This window comes from Ascaphus truei, chromosome 8 (genome assembly GCF_040206685.1).
Source record: "Ascaphus truei isolate aAscTru1 chromosome 8, aAscTru1.hap1, whole genome shotgun sequence".
Classification (NCBI taxonomy): Eukaryota; Metazoa; Chordata; class Amphibia; order Anura; family Ascaphidae; genus Ascaphus; species Ascaphus truei.
The window spans coordinates 54009819-54026876 of record NC_134490.1 but is presented as its reverse complement, the minus strand read 5'-3'; the positions used below and the strand labels follow the sequence as shown (position 1 = coordinate 54026876).

At 41.2% G+C, this 17058-nt stretch overlaps 1 protein-coding gene across 1 annotated transcript in view; it reads left to right on the top strand.

Annotated features, from left to right (window-relative positions):
* The window catches only part of FAM204A (family with sequence similarity 204 member A), a 33010-nt gene that overhangs the window by 14796 nt on the left and 1156 nt on the right, over positions 1 to 17058 (top strand). The window contains exon 6 of the mRNA XM_075612025.1: positions 16811 to 16920. Coding sequence (XP_075468140.1) covers positions 16811 to 16920 — 110 coding nt within the window. The remainder of the gene's footprint in view (positions 1 to 16810; positions 16921 to 17058) is intronic.

Below are 17058 nucleotides of genomic sequence, written 5' to 3'. Positions count from 1 at the left end.
GCAGGTCGTTTCAGCAATCCTAGAATTAACCCCTTGGCCGCCAGAGGGAGCTTTCTGCCAGGTCTTATTTGTTCAGGAAACACATTTGCCAAGCAGTATTTACAACACGAGCAGCATGACACTAATTGATCTGTTGTGTGACGATAATACAGATCTTTTCAGCTAGCCAGAATGCAGCTTTCTGATAAATTCTATCTTTTAAACGGCTTGTCTGCAAAACGCGAGAAGCCTTTGGGCAGCACGGCCCCTTCAGCTCCGTATGAGAGCGTTCTGTGTGATGCTTGGGGCAAAGCCTGTGCTAAATGACATCCTCTGTGTTACTCTTTCTATAATAGACGTGTTTAACCCCTTTCATGTTGAAGAGAGATCTGCAGAGCAGTGTCCTGTGGCAACTTTCAGTTGACCACTAAAGAAGAATATATACTGTCATTGATGGATTATGTCAACGTTTAAATTGTAAGCTCTGTGGGCTAGGTGTTTCCTTGTGCTTTTATGTTTGATGCACTTGTTGCATTATACTAATCTTTATTCTATTGTCTGCTTTGTAAAGAGCTGTATATATTGTTTGCACCATACAAATTAAATGTAGGTATATGTAAATATATATACATATACATACACATACATACACACATACATACATACACTCACACACATACATACACTCACACACATACACTTGCACAAAATAAATATCGACATTAATATTTGTTCTGGTGTCATCTAAAGGCTCTCTTGACATATTGGAACCTTTCTAAGAGAATAGAAAGGAGGCGTTTTTTTTGTGCAAAACTGCTGGAAAGAACAGATATACAGAAGGATGTGTGATCATCCTTTGCCTGCACAAGACTACTGAATGTAAAAGTGAATGGCGGGTTAGAAAAGGACACAGTATTCATTTGCAGTACAATTGGCTGTTAAATAATTTTAGTATTTCCTGACACCCTCTTGCGTCACCTTCCTCTTCCCGATGTTAGTGGGAGCCGTATGGTTCACCTGTTCTTTCTTACCATCCAGAATTCAACATAGGAATGTGCTTGTGTCTGTCTCTCTTTTGGTTACTTACCTCTTTCTCTTTCAATTTTTAGTCCCTCTTCTAATGGCTTAGTAATTTGGGAGTATTGGTAATTGTAGCTCCGTTCCTTTGAGAGAATATGTATTAGAGATGTGTTGCTCCTGCATTGGTCACCTTGATACTGCCTTAAAGTTCTCATCATTGGCTGATGAAATCACAGAGCAGGGTTAGAATGAGGCTCATGACGCTATATCTCTTAAGTATGATACTGTATCATCATTGGCCGTCATTACAGTGCCAGGGAACCAGACCTCATGCTGACGTAGAAAGGAGTTGTTAAGTGCTCTAGATAAATGAGGTGTATAGGTTTTCAATCATCAGTTGAGTCATTTTTTTCCCCCCAAAGATGCAGCACTGGAACAAGCTGATAAAACCTTCGCTCTGGGGCACAGTTCCCAGAGTGCTTTAATCCAGTTCCTGTCCTAATAGGTGAAACTAATTTCTGATGTATAACATTTCTAAGCCTTTAAATAGTGTATTGGAAGCAACAGCTTTGAAGGGGTGGAACAGAGCCAAATAAACAAATAACACAAACAAACCACGGATCTGGAGGCTCATATGAAAGTGGAGCAAAAGCAATGACTCAACTCAGGGAATCTGACATGTTTACTTTGGAACCAATCACATACAGTAAGCGAGTGGGGAAAGAATCTGAGTGGGTACAAAACTCAGCATCCTCATTTTGGGTTTATAGAGGTACACTGAGAAGTCGTATCGCAGGAGGAAGAACCGTCAAGCACCTGACCCACTTGATACCGAATGTGACCTTGCAAACGCGCTCCATGCGCATTTGGCAGGATCGCTCTTTGCTGTAAGATTACACATCGGTCAATTTTATGGCATAGCATGTTATCACACTATACACAGCAGTGTGTCATTTGCCTGGGGTCCTGATTAAGAGTCTAAGCAGCAAAGCTTTGGAATAAGCTTGTATCCCAAACACTCTGGATCGGTGTTAGGACGGCATTAATTCAATATAAAACACCCAGCAGTGAATGTTTATTTATTTATATCGATAATACTTGGATAATTACACATACTGATTACAAGCCACTGGTTAAAGGGTTTAGGACAAGTCTTGCTGGCAACAAAGAGGTTAAGCAGTTGGCAAGGTGTCCGATATTTAGTGCAGCAATATAGAAGGAATGAACCCAAAGTCTCATATGGTAACAATTGGCCCCCGGCCCCAATACACATTGTCATTTGTATCTAGCTTCTGTGTTACAGCCTGTCAGGTGAGACTAGGTCTGCTACAAGGGCCGCATATGTGACATGGAAGGGATAAAGTGACAGGGGGGTGACACAAAGGGGCTGTTCCACCCTTTCTTCCATGTGCACATGGAGCGTCTTCCCGCTTCCTCCGGTCATTTTATGTTTTATGGCAGTGCGCTCATTAATACTGTCCCACTCCTCCAGTTATCTTCAGAATTAGTGCTGAGCACAGGAGAGGAGCCAGGGCGCTATTCATAAGCGCGCTGTACCAGGGAAAGATGGATGCCGGGGCCACTGGTGAAGTCTTCCGCGTGCGACTCGCCTGTTATCCGTCAATGGACTTGGATCAGGGGTGGGCAACTCCAGTCCTCAAGGGTCACCAACAGGTCAGGTTTCCAGGATATCCCTGCTTCAGCACAGGTGACTTGAAGATTGAGCCACCTGTGCTGAAGCAGGGATATCCGAAAAACCTGGCCTGTTGGTCGCCCTTCAGGACTGAGTTTGACACCCCTGTCCTAACTTGAACATAAAAGCAATATGTTTGGTTCTGCAACCAGCAAACCTGCACCACTGTTCAGCAGAGAAGGGGTTACATCTAGGAAGGTAAGTAATACCATGTAATTTAGCTTACTAAATTGTCCTAGCATTTGTTCGTGTCTCTCAGCAGGTTTAGCGGTGTCACACAGCAGACAAGGTACAGTGCTCAGGGGCATTTCCTATTCTATAGAGAGGCAGATTAAAAGATGTAATTTACTGGGAAATTTTAATCTATCCGATTGGAGACATCTGCGGTTTGAAACAACAGATCAATTAGTTTTTCTGGCTTTTAAATTCTTGGCTTGCAAATATTACTCACTACTAATCATGGGACTGTCAATTGGTTTATCTCTCAAGAGGTTAAAACATCTCCCCCCCCCCCCCTTCATATTCGGATGATTCAGCTTTATGTATGGCACAAGCCATAGGTTCTTCCTTTACATTATGGAACGTTCTTAAAGAGCGATAAGAATATATCACTAGTGAGAACCCAACTGGCAGCGAAAGAGTTGGAGACCGCGCATCAATACAGGAATACATGTTCTTGCTTTGTAATAACAATAGGGGGCTAGACATGACACACCAACACCCCCAGTATTATGTCATAATAAAGAGATCCATGAAAGGAAAACGCATCTCCACCACATTTCAACAGCAATATTTAGTACTTCTTTGAGAGAAAAATAGAAGAAAAGATTTGACTGTTACAAGTCTAATTACGGAAGACAATACTTGGTTTATACTGTACATTTTGTTTCTGCAGTCAAATTAATCAGCATGTTTTCTATTTTAATTAAAACCATTTTAGTAAATTAAAGCCCACAGCAAAACACATATATAATTTGTTTGTAATTAGCTCTTAATTGGTGGTAGTTGAAGCTTAGCACCCTCGGTTTCTTTCTTCATGATTGCCATTTTATTAGCAGGCTAGTCATTAATTAATCTTTTTTTTCCTCTTCTAATTAGCTTATAAAACTGTTGATGGCACATTATTGTAAATGTGATTTTAAGTTCAAAGCGTGTTAATAAGCTTTCTTACTTAGAAGAACAGAGATAAAGAAATTGCTGAAAACACTACCACTGTTATTTTATTCAGAATTCTCTCTTCACTGGCAACTGCGTGAAATCATCAAGCTGTGTGTGTGTGTGTGTGTGTGTTTGTGTTGTGTAAAATATTTTTGGAGAAGCCACCTGGCAACCCTATAACCAGAATGATGCGCTGATGGCCCTTCTGCTGCTCACAGGTTTTATGTGCAGTCCCACTTAAGACAGAAAAGAAATGTGAAATCCACTTGTACATTTCTTGCAGTGACTATTGCAAAAAATTTTTTTTAAACTGCGTTATAATTCAGACAGTTATGGAGTTGCTGCTGAGGTAGGTGTGAGTTTGTAAATAGCCCTGACAGCCGTATGTATGCATACCTGTGATACTTGGGATTTTTGCAGCTAGTCTTTTGGACCTTAATTTGCAATGCTAAAAAAAAAACAACAAGTTAAACGCAGTAAAGAAGCTGGGAATGGAAAATCACACGAATGCAGCACTTCATAGCCACCATGGCTACAGTTTCTCTACAACTCCCACTGCACTCAACCATTTTATACAGGGCAGTGCTAACTCTTTGGGTTCATGCAGCAATGGTTCATCCCCCTTCCGCATCTCCACCACCCAGGGGTGCTCAGCTTCAGTCCTCAAGATCCCCCAACTTGTTAGGTTTTAAAGATATCTGAGACGCTGATTGAGCCACCTGTGCTGAAGCTGGGATATCCTTACAAACTGACCTGTTGGTGGCCCTTGAGGACTGGCGTTGAGCACCACAGACCTAACCTATTATAATGAAAAACAAAAACAAGCGCAAAACGCAATAGTGAAGTATATCAAACTCTATTGGAGGTGTTAAAAGGGTAATAAATCTGCATACAATTGGTTAGAACATAAGCATGTCGTATATCAATACTCAAATTACCACACAGCCGTCGGCGGGATAGGTGATGGTGCGGGAACCCTCAGGTAAGTATCTGCGGCACTTTCTGCATCTCAGTCGGCTCCGTCGCTGTGATCGCTCACCGATATGCAGTTCAGCTTACAGCAGACAACAAGGAGAACCGTAACAGTGGAGATTCCTTAGTGGAGGACAATCACGCCCTGTGTATGTCCAAACACAGTTTCTTAGTCCACACGGAAGTTCAATCGATACAAGCATCAGCCGCCGGTTCCTTCGCTCCACGCCTAGCAGCCCGTCTAACAGCTGGGACGTTGCACCTCGCGCGCGCGTGTGACGTCAAGCACAGGACATATCTCCAACGGGAGAAGCGCGAACAGAAAAAGTCTTGTGCTATTGCACGATAGAATGCTTGAAAATAGAAACCGTAATCCTACACGTTTCGTATCTAAGTGATACTTCAGGGATCCCTGAAGAAGTATCACTTATATACGAAACGCGTAGGATTACGGTTTTTATTTTCAAGCATTCTATCGTGCAATAGCACAAGAGACTTTCTGTTCGCGCTTCTCCCGTTGGAGATATGTCCTGTGCGTGACGTCACACGCGCGTGCGAGGTGCAACGTCCCAGCTGTTAGACGGGCTGCTAGGCGTGGAGCGAAGGAACCGGCGGCTGCTGCTTGTATCGATTGAACTTCCGTGTGGACTAAGAAACTGTGTTTGGACATACACAGGGCGTGATTGTCCTCCACTAAGGAATCTCCACTGTTACGGTTCTCCTTGTTGTCTGCTGTAAGCTGAACTGCATATCGGTGAGCGATCACAGCGACGGAGCCGACTGAGATGCAGAAAGTGCCGCAGATACTTACCTGAGGGTTCCCGCACCATCACCTATCCCGCCGACGGCTGTGTGGTAATTTGTGTATTGATACACGACATGCTTATGTTCTAACCAATTGATGTATGCAGATTTATTACCCTTTTAACACCTCCAATAGAGTTTGATATACTTCACTATTGCGTTTTGCACTTGTTTTTGTTTTTCATTTTCAGCTCTTGGGAGTGTTTGAGCTCCTCCATCCATTCCAGCAGCATACGCCACCTATCACCAGAATTGTATGGTCATTTAATTATATCACTTTCACTGTTTATTGTGATTCACTTATATTATAGGAGGGTGTATTTAGTTAATCACTATATTCAATCACAGACACTGTTCTATTATCACAATTGAGTTAGTTTTAGTCGCGCACTGTATTTTTCTCACTAACCTATTATATCCACAAACCTCGTACTGTTAGCAGTATGTATTGTTTTCTACAGAACACCCTGTAGGAAACGGAACATTGATTACTTTGCATATACCAATGCGCAATTTCCGTATTATCAAATGGCAGTAGCGCCTTCCTGCCATGTCACATCACAGCAGCATTTTAAAGCATATGTTCTAAATACAGGGCCTAGCTCCATTTTGTGAATGGCTGGGATTATTTGTGTTTCCTGTTCAGAAGAAACATGTCCTGCTCCCTGAAACTGAGTGTGATGGAGCAAATAGGTCTCTAACTTCCCTACTTATTGCATATACCAGCTAGGCTGCTCCTCTCGACCCCATACCTCATACTGTAGATAAAGATATAACCATCGATCCAAAAAAAACCCAGTAGAACAGCGCCATCTAAAAAGCATCAGATTTAGTTTGTTACAAAGAGAGTCTCGCACGTTAAATGGAGTAAGTAGTCACAAACCCGTTAGCGTTATGCTTCATATTGTTTTATAGTGCAGCATTGTGACATTTCCAGAAGGGGGGGAGGGGGGTGTTCCAGATATTTTCCATAGCCCTGTATTAGCCACTGGCCCCATGTATAATTGCTTAGCTGTGAAGTGCTGGTATGAAAATGGCCTGCAGATAGGAGGGGTGCAGAGTGAGGAGCGAGAGAGGGGGGAGGGGGGGGGGGTGTAAGGAGGAAGTGTGACAAAAATTGAAAATTGGATAAAAAAAAAAATGAATAATGTCATATTACTAAAAAGATGAGGGGGTAATTTGTGCCGACTTTTTTGCTAATTTTACTCAAGCCTCAGAATAAGGGGCTGTCACCCATTCTGTGCAGCAGGCCTGACAGTGGCAATGATCCGTGAAATAGGCTGCCTCTGGCTTTGTTCTGATAAGAATGAACAAATCTGCACAAAGCCAAGCTCCTGGAATCTCATTTTCATACTTGCATGCAGGCTAAAAGAAATAAGCTGTTTGCTGACTTGATTAATCAGACAATTGAGGGCTTTTTTTTTTTGTCGCTTTGATCTTTTTCGTCTCCTAGGTAACTCGGTTGACACTAATGTTGAGCCTGAGTTAAGACAATTGTGCATTGTCGACATAATAAACATTATGATAAAAATATCAAATGGAAAGGTCTTTATTTTCGGCCGTTCCACGTCGCTCAGCCCCCCTTATTTTAGGCGGGCATGGGGATCCACTCCACTTGTTTTTTCTTGGATAAAAAAGGGGGTAACCTGTTTAAACAACTCAGATTATTATTATTTTTTAATCAGAATAGGTGTCAGCCCAATATCAGCTGGTTTCATTGTAACCTAATAGAAGGATGTTATTGTGAGTAGACCACTTCAGTGTAGCATTGATTGCGTCTCCATTATCTGTAGGTAAAACATGTCATGTTAAATAGTTTTTGATTTTATGCCTAATTGTGTGTTGTTTCTGTTTGCATGGCTGTGAGTGTTTGGCATGCAGGGTGATGTGTCTGACAGGTAATGGTATAATAAGTAAGTACATGAAGGTGCATGGCTGAGAGTGTTTGGCATGCAGGGTGATGTGTCTGATAGGTGATGGTGAAGGTGCATGGCTAGCTGTGTGAAAGATTTCTGAACCTGTGCAGTCTGAATGATAGACACACAATTACATTAACCAACATAGTCATTGTTCTGAACTTGCCTCCATCTGTATATGGATTACATGCGCAACCTCCCGACACAAAGATTAGGTGCAGGAATCAGAAGTTTGCGTTTGTTAACATCGTTGTGTGTCTATCATTCAAACACACACACACACATTTCCTTAAACGTTTGACTGTGTGTATATATGTATTTGTATGTATGTATATTTACACGTCAAGTTTATGTAAAGGAGGGGGGAGGTTGGTATGCTAAACAAATACTGTGATAATATTACAAGGTTAAGTTATTATGTCTGTTTTACTGTCCAAGATGATTTAAACACTTTAAACCTGTAAAATTGAAAGGAATTTTAAAAAGGAGACAAAAAGAACCCCTAAATGCGTCTGTGCATTGGGTGGAGGTTATGCCGGCGCGCTTACAAATCTTCTAAGTGGCTGTAAAGATGATCGCCTCCAGGGAACAGCCAGGCCCGGCTTCTGCAACCAGCTAAAGCCCTTATCTTAAATCCAAGCAAAGTACCATTAATCTTTTTGAAAGACCTTTTATGGCTTTTAATATAGCCCAAATTAGAACATTTTACACCCTTGGTTCCTGAAATATAGTGATAAAAAGCCTTTAGAGCTTAGTTTTCTTGACTGCACGCTCGGACCAATTTCCAGTTCCCTGTGATAATGTTTAGATACCTTAATTAAAATGCAGCAAAATACTGAATGTTCTATGTGAAAGGTGCTGAGGTTTTACTACAAAAGTATTTGGTTGTATTATGTTTGCGTATATCTATGGTGTGTGTGTGTGTGTGTGTGTGTGTGTGTGTGTGTGTGTGTGTGTGTGTGTGTGTGTGTGTGTATATATATACACAAATATATAGTGCAGAATAAATGAGTTCTTCAGTATTAGGTGATACCTTTTTTATTGGACTAACAATTTATGTCATAGGACAAGCTTTCGAGAGTTATCCTCTCTTCCTCAGGTCAAGCAATACTGATATACAAAGGATTCAATGGCTAAAACAGTGTAGAGAGAGGAAGAAAAAAAACAACAGATATTTACTGTAGATAAGGTAGGGTGTTACATGTGTTTGAAGCCAGGGGACAGTGTCAAAGAAAGGTGGGGAGGGGGAGGGATACTGGGGGGAGAGAGAAAGTGTGGATAAGACTAGAGGCAAGCAGGATAATTACAAGCAATTTTGATAGGGTGTGAGAAATCTCATGTCCGCATTAAGTCCTTTGGTTTTGGTGTGAAAGAGTCTTATCATTCTGAGTTCAAATGTTTTCCGTTCTTGGGTGCTTTTAAACATTCCATTGAGGATTTTGATTTTTAGATCATTTATGGAATGATCTGGTTGTGAGAAGTGATGTCCCACAGGTGAGCAGTGTAGAGGGAGAGGGGGTTGGCCCGGTATTAAAGGGGTTGCACCCCATATGGCCACCCCCTGACCTCACAGGGAGGCAAGGGGTTAACTGGACTGCGGTCCAGGAATGTGGTTTACACCTTATGTCATGAAAATGTATGTTCCCCTGTTCCCATGTTTCATTATAATCCTGTATTTTAAAGATGTTTTAAAGTGAATTTCTGTATCTCCAGTTCTGGAGGTCGCAGAGAGTTGATATTTGGCCAATATGTGGAGTCACTGTAGGCATTAAAAACTGTCAAATTTCGACCCACTGAGCCCACCAGAATTAATATGTGTAGATATTAAAGTGTATATGTATAAATATAGAAAAAACCTGGCGCCAAATTGTCAGTGGAATGTCCTGTACTCCTCAAGGGATCCGCACACTTGCTCGACAGACCATGCAAAGAGAAAAACACAAACAAACAAAAATCATAGCGCAACACTGTAGGGTAAGCAGTACCGCACTAATACACACAAACAATTAAGAGTCCTAGCGACAATTAAAAAACTATTTATTAAAAGGAACTATGCCAAATCAGGCATTGGCAAATACAAAGAACCGCAGGTCATCTGGGACACAAAAATTGGAGCCCTACTTACAGACAGCAAGGCTTTAACTCGCATTGGTAGGAACAAGTCCTAAATTCAGATGGTCTCCCCTGCCGGGTGATGTCTCTGCTCCGTTGCGGCTCAAGCTCCAAACCGTCCCTACGACGATAGCCGGAACAGCTCCGGCCGTGGAGGCTGGTGTGCGGGGTCCACAGCTCTGCACCGCGTGTAGACACACGCCTCACTTCCTCCTCCGGAACAAACGAATTTGCAAAACTGCGTGAGATCGATTGGAAATCCAGTTATGTATGGGTAACAGGAGATGTCACATCCCTCTATACCATTATAGACCACCATTTGGGGTGTGAGGTTATAAGAGCAGCCTTTGAGGAGGATAGTACTATGACTACTGCACTCAAGGCCTTTTTGATGGATGGGATTAAGTTTATACTCACCCACAATTACTTTTGTTTTAATTTACAGTATTATTTGCAGATATGTGGCGCCGCTATGGGCACAAGGTTTGCACCAAGTTATGCGAACATTTTTATGGGGCAATGGGAGAAGGAGGTTATTTGGAACTGCCCATTTGGTGCCAACCTCGTGCTCTGGCGGCGCTACATTGATGATGTTATTTTCATTTGGGATGGGGATTTAGAGCTATTAGATAAATTTATTTTATACCTTAATGCGAACGAACGGAATTTGAGATTTGTTTGCCAATATGATAAGAATACCATTAATTTTCTGGACCTTAATATCAGCATCACTGATGACCAAATACACACTCAAACGTATTTTAAACCTGTACAGGCCAACAATTATGTTATGGCTAACAGTCATCACAATCCGCAATGGATTAGGAACATCCCCAAAGGGCAGTTCATCCGCCTGAGGCGCAATTGCTCAGAATTAGAGTCTTTTGCGGTACAGGCGGAAGAACTTAAGGGAAAGTTTCTTGAAAGGAATTATCCTATAGAAGAACTTGAAAGTACAATATCACAAGTCCGTAGTATGGACAGGAATAAGCTCCTTCAATATAAAGATAAAGGGTTGGACCAAGGAAAGAATAACATCTCTTTTATTACACAATATAATGCTATGGCCCCTAGAATAAGAAATATTTTTGCCAAGCACTGGCCAATTTTGCTACAGGACGCTACACTATCACAGGCATTAACTCCAAAACCTTCCATTATCTTTAAGAAAGCAAATAACTTTAAAAACAAACTGGCACCCAGTTGTCCTTTATATCAAGGGAAGGATAAAATGGGAAGTACCAAGGGTCCTAATGGGTTCAAACCATGCAAAAAGTGTATAGCCTGTAAATATAGTCGGTGTAGCATTGAGTTTAAATCTAATGTTACTGATAAAGTGTACAAGATTATGTCACACATCACATGCAAATCACAATTTGTAATTTATGTGTTGCAATGCCCATGTGGCTTGCAATATGTGGGACGCACAGGCAGAACCTTTCAAAGACGTATGTATGAACACATCTATAATATAAAGAAAGGTCTAACAACGCACAGTGTGTCCCACCATTTTTTGTTACATCACGATAGAGACCCAAAGGGCCTGGTTTGCCAACCTATTGAGCTATGCACTCCAGACTGGAGAGGTGGGGACATTATTAAACATATTAATAGACGTGAGGCCTTTTGGATTTACGAACTGAAGACCCTGCCGCCAAATGGTCTCAATATTGATTTTGAACTAGGTTCTTTTTTAGGTAAATAGATTGGTCTGGCAATATCAGATGTAAGAGAATTAGTTATTTCTAGCTAACTGTGGCATGACTGGTGCAACACCTGCTATGTCCTATAAATTAAGAATAAAGGGAATCTGTGCAATAATCAAATATATCCATTGGGAGAGTTTGAATATTTTTTTATCACTGTTGGTCTGTCTTATATGTATACGACGTTTGGGTGTATATATTTTGACATTGTTGGTAATGTTGTTTTTATGTTATGTATGTTTAAGAGTCCATGTAGTGAATTGGTACTAATGACATACAGGCTGTTTTAATTTTAAATGATCAATTAATTTTAACTGGCTAGGGTTTATTAGTGTGTCACCCCAGTACAAACCAGTATCATTGTTTTCAGCCCCTGAGGAAGTAGAGTGACATCTACGAAAAGCGTAGGGCTAGTGGCATTGCCACTGTTGATCTGGCTTTGGATGTTTATGGTCATTTGAACATTTGAACATTGGAGCCCAGCTATCCCTTCAGCTTGCCAACTGTCCCTTTAAGGCCACGGGTACTATCGCGCGCGGGCGCGCAATGATTTCCCGTTTGTTCCGGAGGAGGAAGTGAGGCGTGTGTCTACACGCGGTGCAGAGCTGTGGACCCCGCACACCAGCCTCCACGGCCAGAGCTGTTCCGGCTATCGTCGTAGGGACGGTTTGGAGCTTGAGCCGCAACGGAGCAGAGACATCACCCGACAGGGAGACCATCTGAATTTAGGACTTGTTCCTACCAATGCGAGTTAAAGCCTTGCTGTCTGTAAGTAGGGCTCCAATTTTTGTGTCCCAGATGACCTGCGGTTCTTTGTATTTGCCAATGCCTGATTTGGCATAGTTCCTTTTAATAAATAGTTTTTTAATTGTCGCTAGGACTCTTAATTGTTTGTGTGTATTAGTGCAGTACTGCTTACCCTACAGTGTTGCGCTATGATTTTTGTTTGTTTGTGTTTTTCTCTTTGCATGGTCTGTCGAGCAAGTGTGCGGATCCCTTGAGGAGTACAGGACATTCCACTGACAATTTGGCGCCAGGTTTTTTCTATATTTTTGTGTTTTTCTGTTAGTACTGGCAGTATCACCGGGCAGCCAACCTTTATTATAAGTCATTTTATATTATCACACTGTGTTTTACACTTTAGCGCTAGTTTACAATTTTTTGTTCAACAAAGTGTATATGTATGGTATTTTGGATCTGTTCTGAAAATGCAGACCCCATCTGCTATGCTAATAGGTCATGAAGGGCAGCCGGCTGATTGAGCCTAAGCACTGTGATCAAAAGTTAACTGCCTGATTGTTTACACTAAGTACTAATCCACAGACCCAGTACTAATCAACAGACTCTGCCACTCTAATTGTTACTTGAGGGTGGAGAATCATCAAACTGGAGTGGTTTGTAAGTGTTATGTCTACACCTACAAACAATGAAGATCCTTTCAGATACTTCATTTGGTAGACTGGTCGTTGCCCCTGATTTAATTATGAGGCTACAAAAATAAGACCCTCAGAGTCCCAGTACACATGGGCTAACTAGCTAGGGGGCATGGGTTAATCTGTGTCTCCACGTTAGGGATTGGATACAGATAATTGTTCACCAATAGTCTGTATTCAATGTTAAGAATAGGGTTACACAGGTATATAAACTGTGTCAACCCTACAGTTTTTAGTTGTGCTTCTGATTCCACCTGGAATGTCACCGGATTGCTGGAGAATTGCTAGCTGATACTTCTCCACCCCCGAACCCTAAGTAAGTGTTACCTTCTTGCCTGTTAATTGTACTATGTTGCTGTGTTCACCTTTTTTAAGGAATAAATATATTTTATTATATCTAAGCCTCGTTCAGTTCAACCTAGATATTTGGTGTTCATTATATCTTGTCATAAGCTACCGTGACAAGCAGTATCTTCCTTCCTTCTATGGAATATAGAGTGTCTGTGCATATTCATTCTTCCTCGTAGTTTCTGGCTGGTTTCCCCAATGTAGCAACCTTGGTCACATTTGTTGCATTGAATCATATACACTATATTCCTGGATGTGCAGCTGTATGATCCTTTAACATTGAATGTTCTATGGTTGTGACTGGCTGTGGGATCTTGGCAAATATGTTTGCAGCGTTTGTTGCTGCACGGTTTTGTGCCATTATCCATGTCTTTAAAATCGTTGTGAAGTTTTCTGCTGACTAATTTCTGGTTGAGGTTTGGTGGTTGCTGGAATGCAAGAATGGGAGGTTTGGAAAAGATTTCTTTTAATGTCGCATCCTCTGTCAGCATGGGTTGCAGATCTTTGATTATTTTTCGTATACCCGCTAGGGTAGGGTTGTATGTGGTCTCTAGTGGTATGCGTGTGGTAGGTTCTTTCTGTCTGTATTGTAGCAGGTGCTCTCGTGGGGCTTTTATTGCAGATGTAATATTTTTGGCAATGGTCTTTGGTTTGTATCCCTTCTGTCTGAACGATTCGGGCAGGGTTGTGAGATGCCTGTTTCTGTCTTCAGTGTCAGAGCATATGCAGTGGTATCTTATAGCCTGGCTGTGTATACCTTGTTTTGTATGAGTGGGCTGGAAGCTGGAGTTGTGGAGGTAACTGCATCTGTCAGTTGGTTTCTTGTATACAGATGTGTGTAGTTTGCCATCTTTCAGTGTTACTGTAGTATCTAGAAAGTTTACTAGGTTTGCCGAATAATCCATTTTGAGTTTAATAGATGGATGGAATGAGTTCAGGGACTCGTGGAATTGTTTTAGGTTTTCTTCACCCTCTGTCCATATTATAAACAGGTCATCAATGTATCTATAGTATTTGTAGGGTTTGTGGAGGCATGTAGTTAGGAATCTTTGTTCAAGATTTGCCATGAAAAAATTGGCATATTGCGGTGCCATCTTGGTACCCATTGCAGTCCCCATTAGTTGTAGGTACATTTCCTTGTTGAAGCTGAAGTAGTTGTGTGTGAGGATGTATTCTATCAGTTTGGTAATTACATCAGCGCTGTATTTCTGATCCAGGGGAGATGTTGTAAGGAAATGCAGGCATGCCTCAATACCATCCTTGTGGGGGATGTTGCTGTAAAGGGATTCTACATCCATGGTAACTAGCAGTGTGTTGGATGGTAGTTGGTTGATGTTGTTAAGATTATTGAGAAAATCTGTGGTATCTTGTATGAAGCTGTTGGTGCTTCTGACTAAAGGTTTGAGGATATTCTCCACTAAGCCTGATATTTGTTCCGTGAGTGTATCCATACCTGTTATAATTGGTCTGCCGGGGTTTCCTGGTTTGTGGATTTTGGGAAGCATGTAGAAGATCCCAACTCCTGGGTTGTCAGGTATTAGTTGCTTCAATTGTGGTTGCAGGTGGTTAGGGAATGTTTGAATGAAATTCATCAGTTGCTTTGTATATTCCTGGGTTGGATCATGCGTGAGTTTCTTGTAGTAGGTGTTGTCTGTGAGTTGTCTATTGCCTTCTTCTATGTATTTATTTGTGTTCATAAGCACCACTGCACCTCCTTTATCTGCTGGTTTGATGGTGATGTTGTGGTTGTTGCGCAGTTCCTTGATAGCAGATCTCTCCATGGGGATAGGTTGTACATAGTTTTTTTCTGCTGTGTTGATGCTAGTAAGGAAACTTGTGATCTTAAGCTCTGTATGTAGCTGTCAAGTATGATGTTGCGTCCTGTTGGTGGTGTGAAGTACGTGTTCTTCTTCTTGTTGTTGTTCTCTGTCATTATGGGGGTGCTCTATTTTTTGTGGAAGTATTCTTTCAGTCGTAGTCTCCTGAAGAATTCTTCTAGGTCTGAGAATAATTGGATTTGATCCAGTTTGGTAGTGGGACAGAATGTTAGCCCCTTGGAGAGAACAGAGATCCCAGGTTTAGAGAGTTTATAATCAGACAGGTTTATAACTCCCTGGCAGGCTTTGTGTATGTATATATATATATATATGTATGTATGTATGTATGTATGTATGTATGTATGTACTTTCCTATCTTCCGTGTAGAGGTAGGGTGACCTCTTTATAGATGTGTGTGTATATATGTGTGTATAGATGTGTATGTATGTATGTACATACTTTCCTATCTTCCGTGTAGAGGTAGGGTGACCTCTTTATAGATGTGTGTGTATATATGTGTGTATAGATGTGTGTGTATATATACGTACGTACGTATATATACACACACATACTTTCCTATCTTCCGTGTAGAGGTAGGGTGACCTCTTTATAGAACAGCTATTCTGTTCAGTTACAGTGATGCACCAGCTATATTTTTCAGTTCGCTTTCCCAGAACAGGGAAATAAATTATATCTGATCACAAACATTTATACTGTGTCATTCATATATATTTATTCCGTTATATACTAACAGTTATATACGCATTGGCTCGACACACAGGGGGAAAAAAACAATGTGGTTCTATTTATAATGCACAGTTTATTTTACTGCATTTCTCAATCAACTAGAAACTACTCACAATCTGAGAGTCTCTACTCACCCTACACACTGACTGGAGTGGGTTCTAAGGACTCAGTGTTTGGATTTAATATCCAGCTCCAGGTGGATTTATTTATATATTTTTAAACAAACTTGCCTGCAATATCTACTGAATACACAAAGAAGTGCTCCCATATGCATGTAGGTTGTCCTTAGAAATCAGTGAGACACTCAATCTGCAGATGAATATCTCCTAACAGTTCCCAGAATCTCTGTGACTTCCTTTGGGGCCCGAGCTTTTAGCCACGCTGCTCCCACTCTTTGGAACATTCTGCCTCGTACAGTGCGAGAAGACCCCTCTCTGGGAATCTATAAAACAGGATCCAGACCTAACTGCTTACCCAGGCATTTAATTACTGATCCACAACCTGTCAGGCATTTAATAGCTACAGTACCGTCTCATTCTGTAATGTATCTTTCCTTGTGTTTAGTCTCGTTTATAACGTTAAATATTTTCTTCCTTTTCCCTTTTTGTAACTGCGAAGCGCTTTGAGTCCCATTGGGAGGAAAGCACTATATAAATGATTATTATTATTATACAGTATATTCAATTTAAATATGAGTCTGTTTGGAAATAAAGCATCTGCCTTTCCTGAAATATGGTATGGCAGGGAGCCCAGTGGAGATTCTCATACATTCGTATGTTGCGGATAACATGGTCTCTTTTGGTGCACACCATCCTTGTCATTTTTTTTTTTAAACGTTGTACTGGGTCCAAAAGTGTCAAAGGAATGGATCATGTGGTAAACGGCATGGGCAGCAAGATTGTTGACTTTATCTCAGTTTGTTTTGCATGCGAAAGGGCTCTGCAAAAATTCCATATATTAAAGCCCATCCTGTTTGCAGGGAGGAACATGTTTGTTAAAAGCTGCTGAAACCCCAAGATACAAATGTTTGACATCCCTACTGTGCTTAAACCTCACTGATGTTCATTGCGTGACTGATAGTTGTAACTGCTTTTATTTTTTTTAGATGGCTGTGAAGATTACCAAAGCGGTGTCGTGCCACAAATATTTGAAAGCCAAAGAAGAGCAGGAGGCCTCCCAAGAAAGTCAACAGAAGAACAACAATCTCGCTTGGGGGTGAGACGCATAGACATGGGAAAACAAGTTAGACACTAATAAAACATTATCATTGCTACTTTAAGAGTAGCCTAGACTGCCTTCCTTTTCCGCACACATGACAGATTTACTTTTAAATATGTGAAAGGGTTTTACACA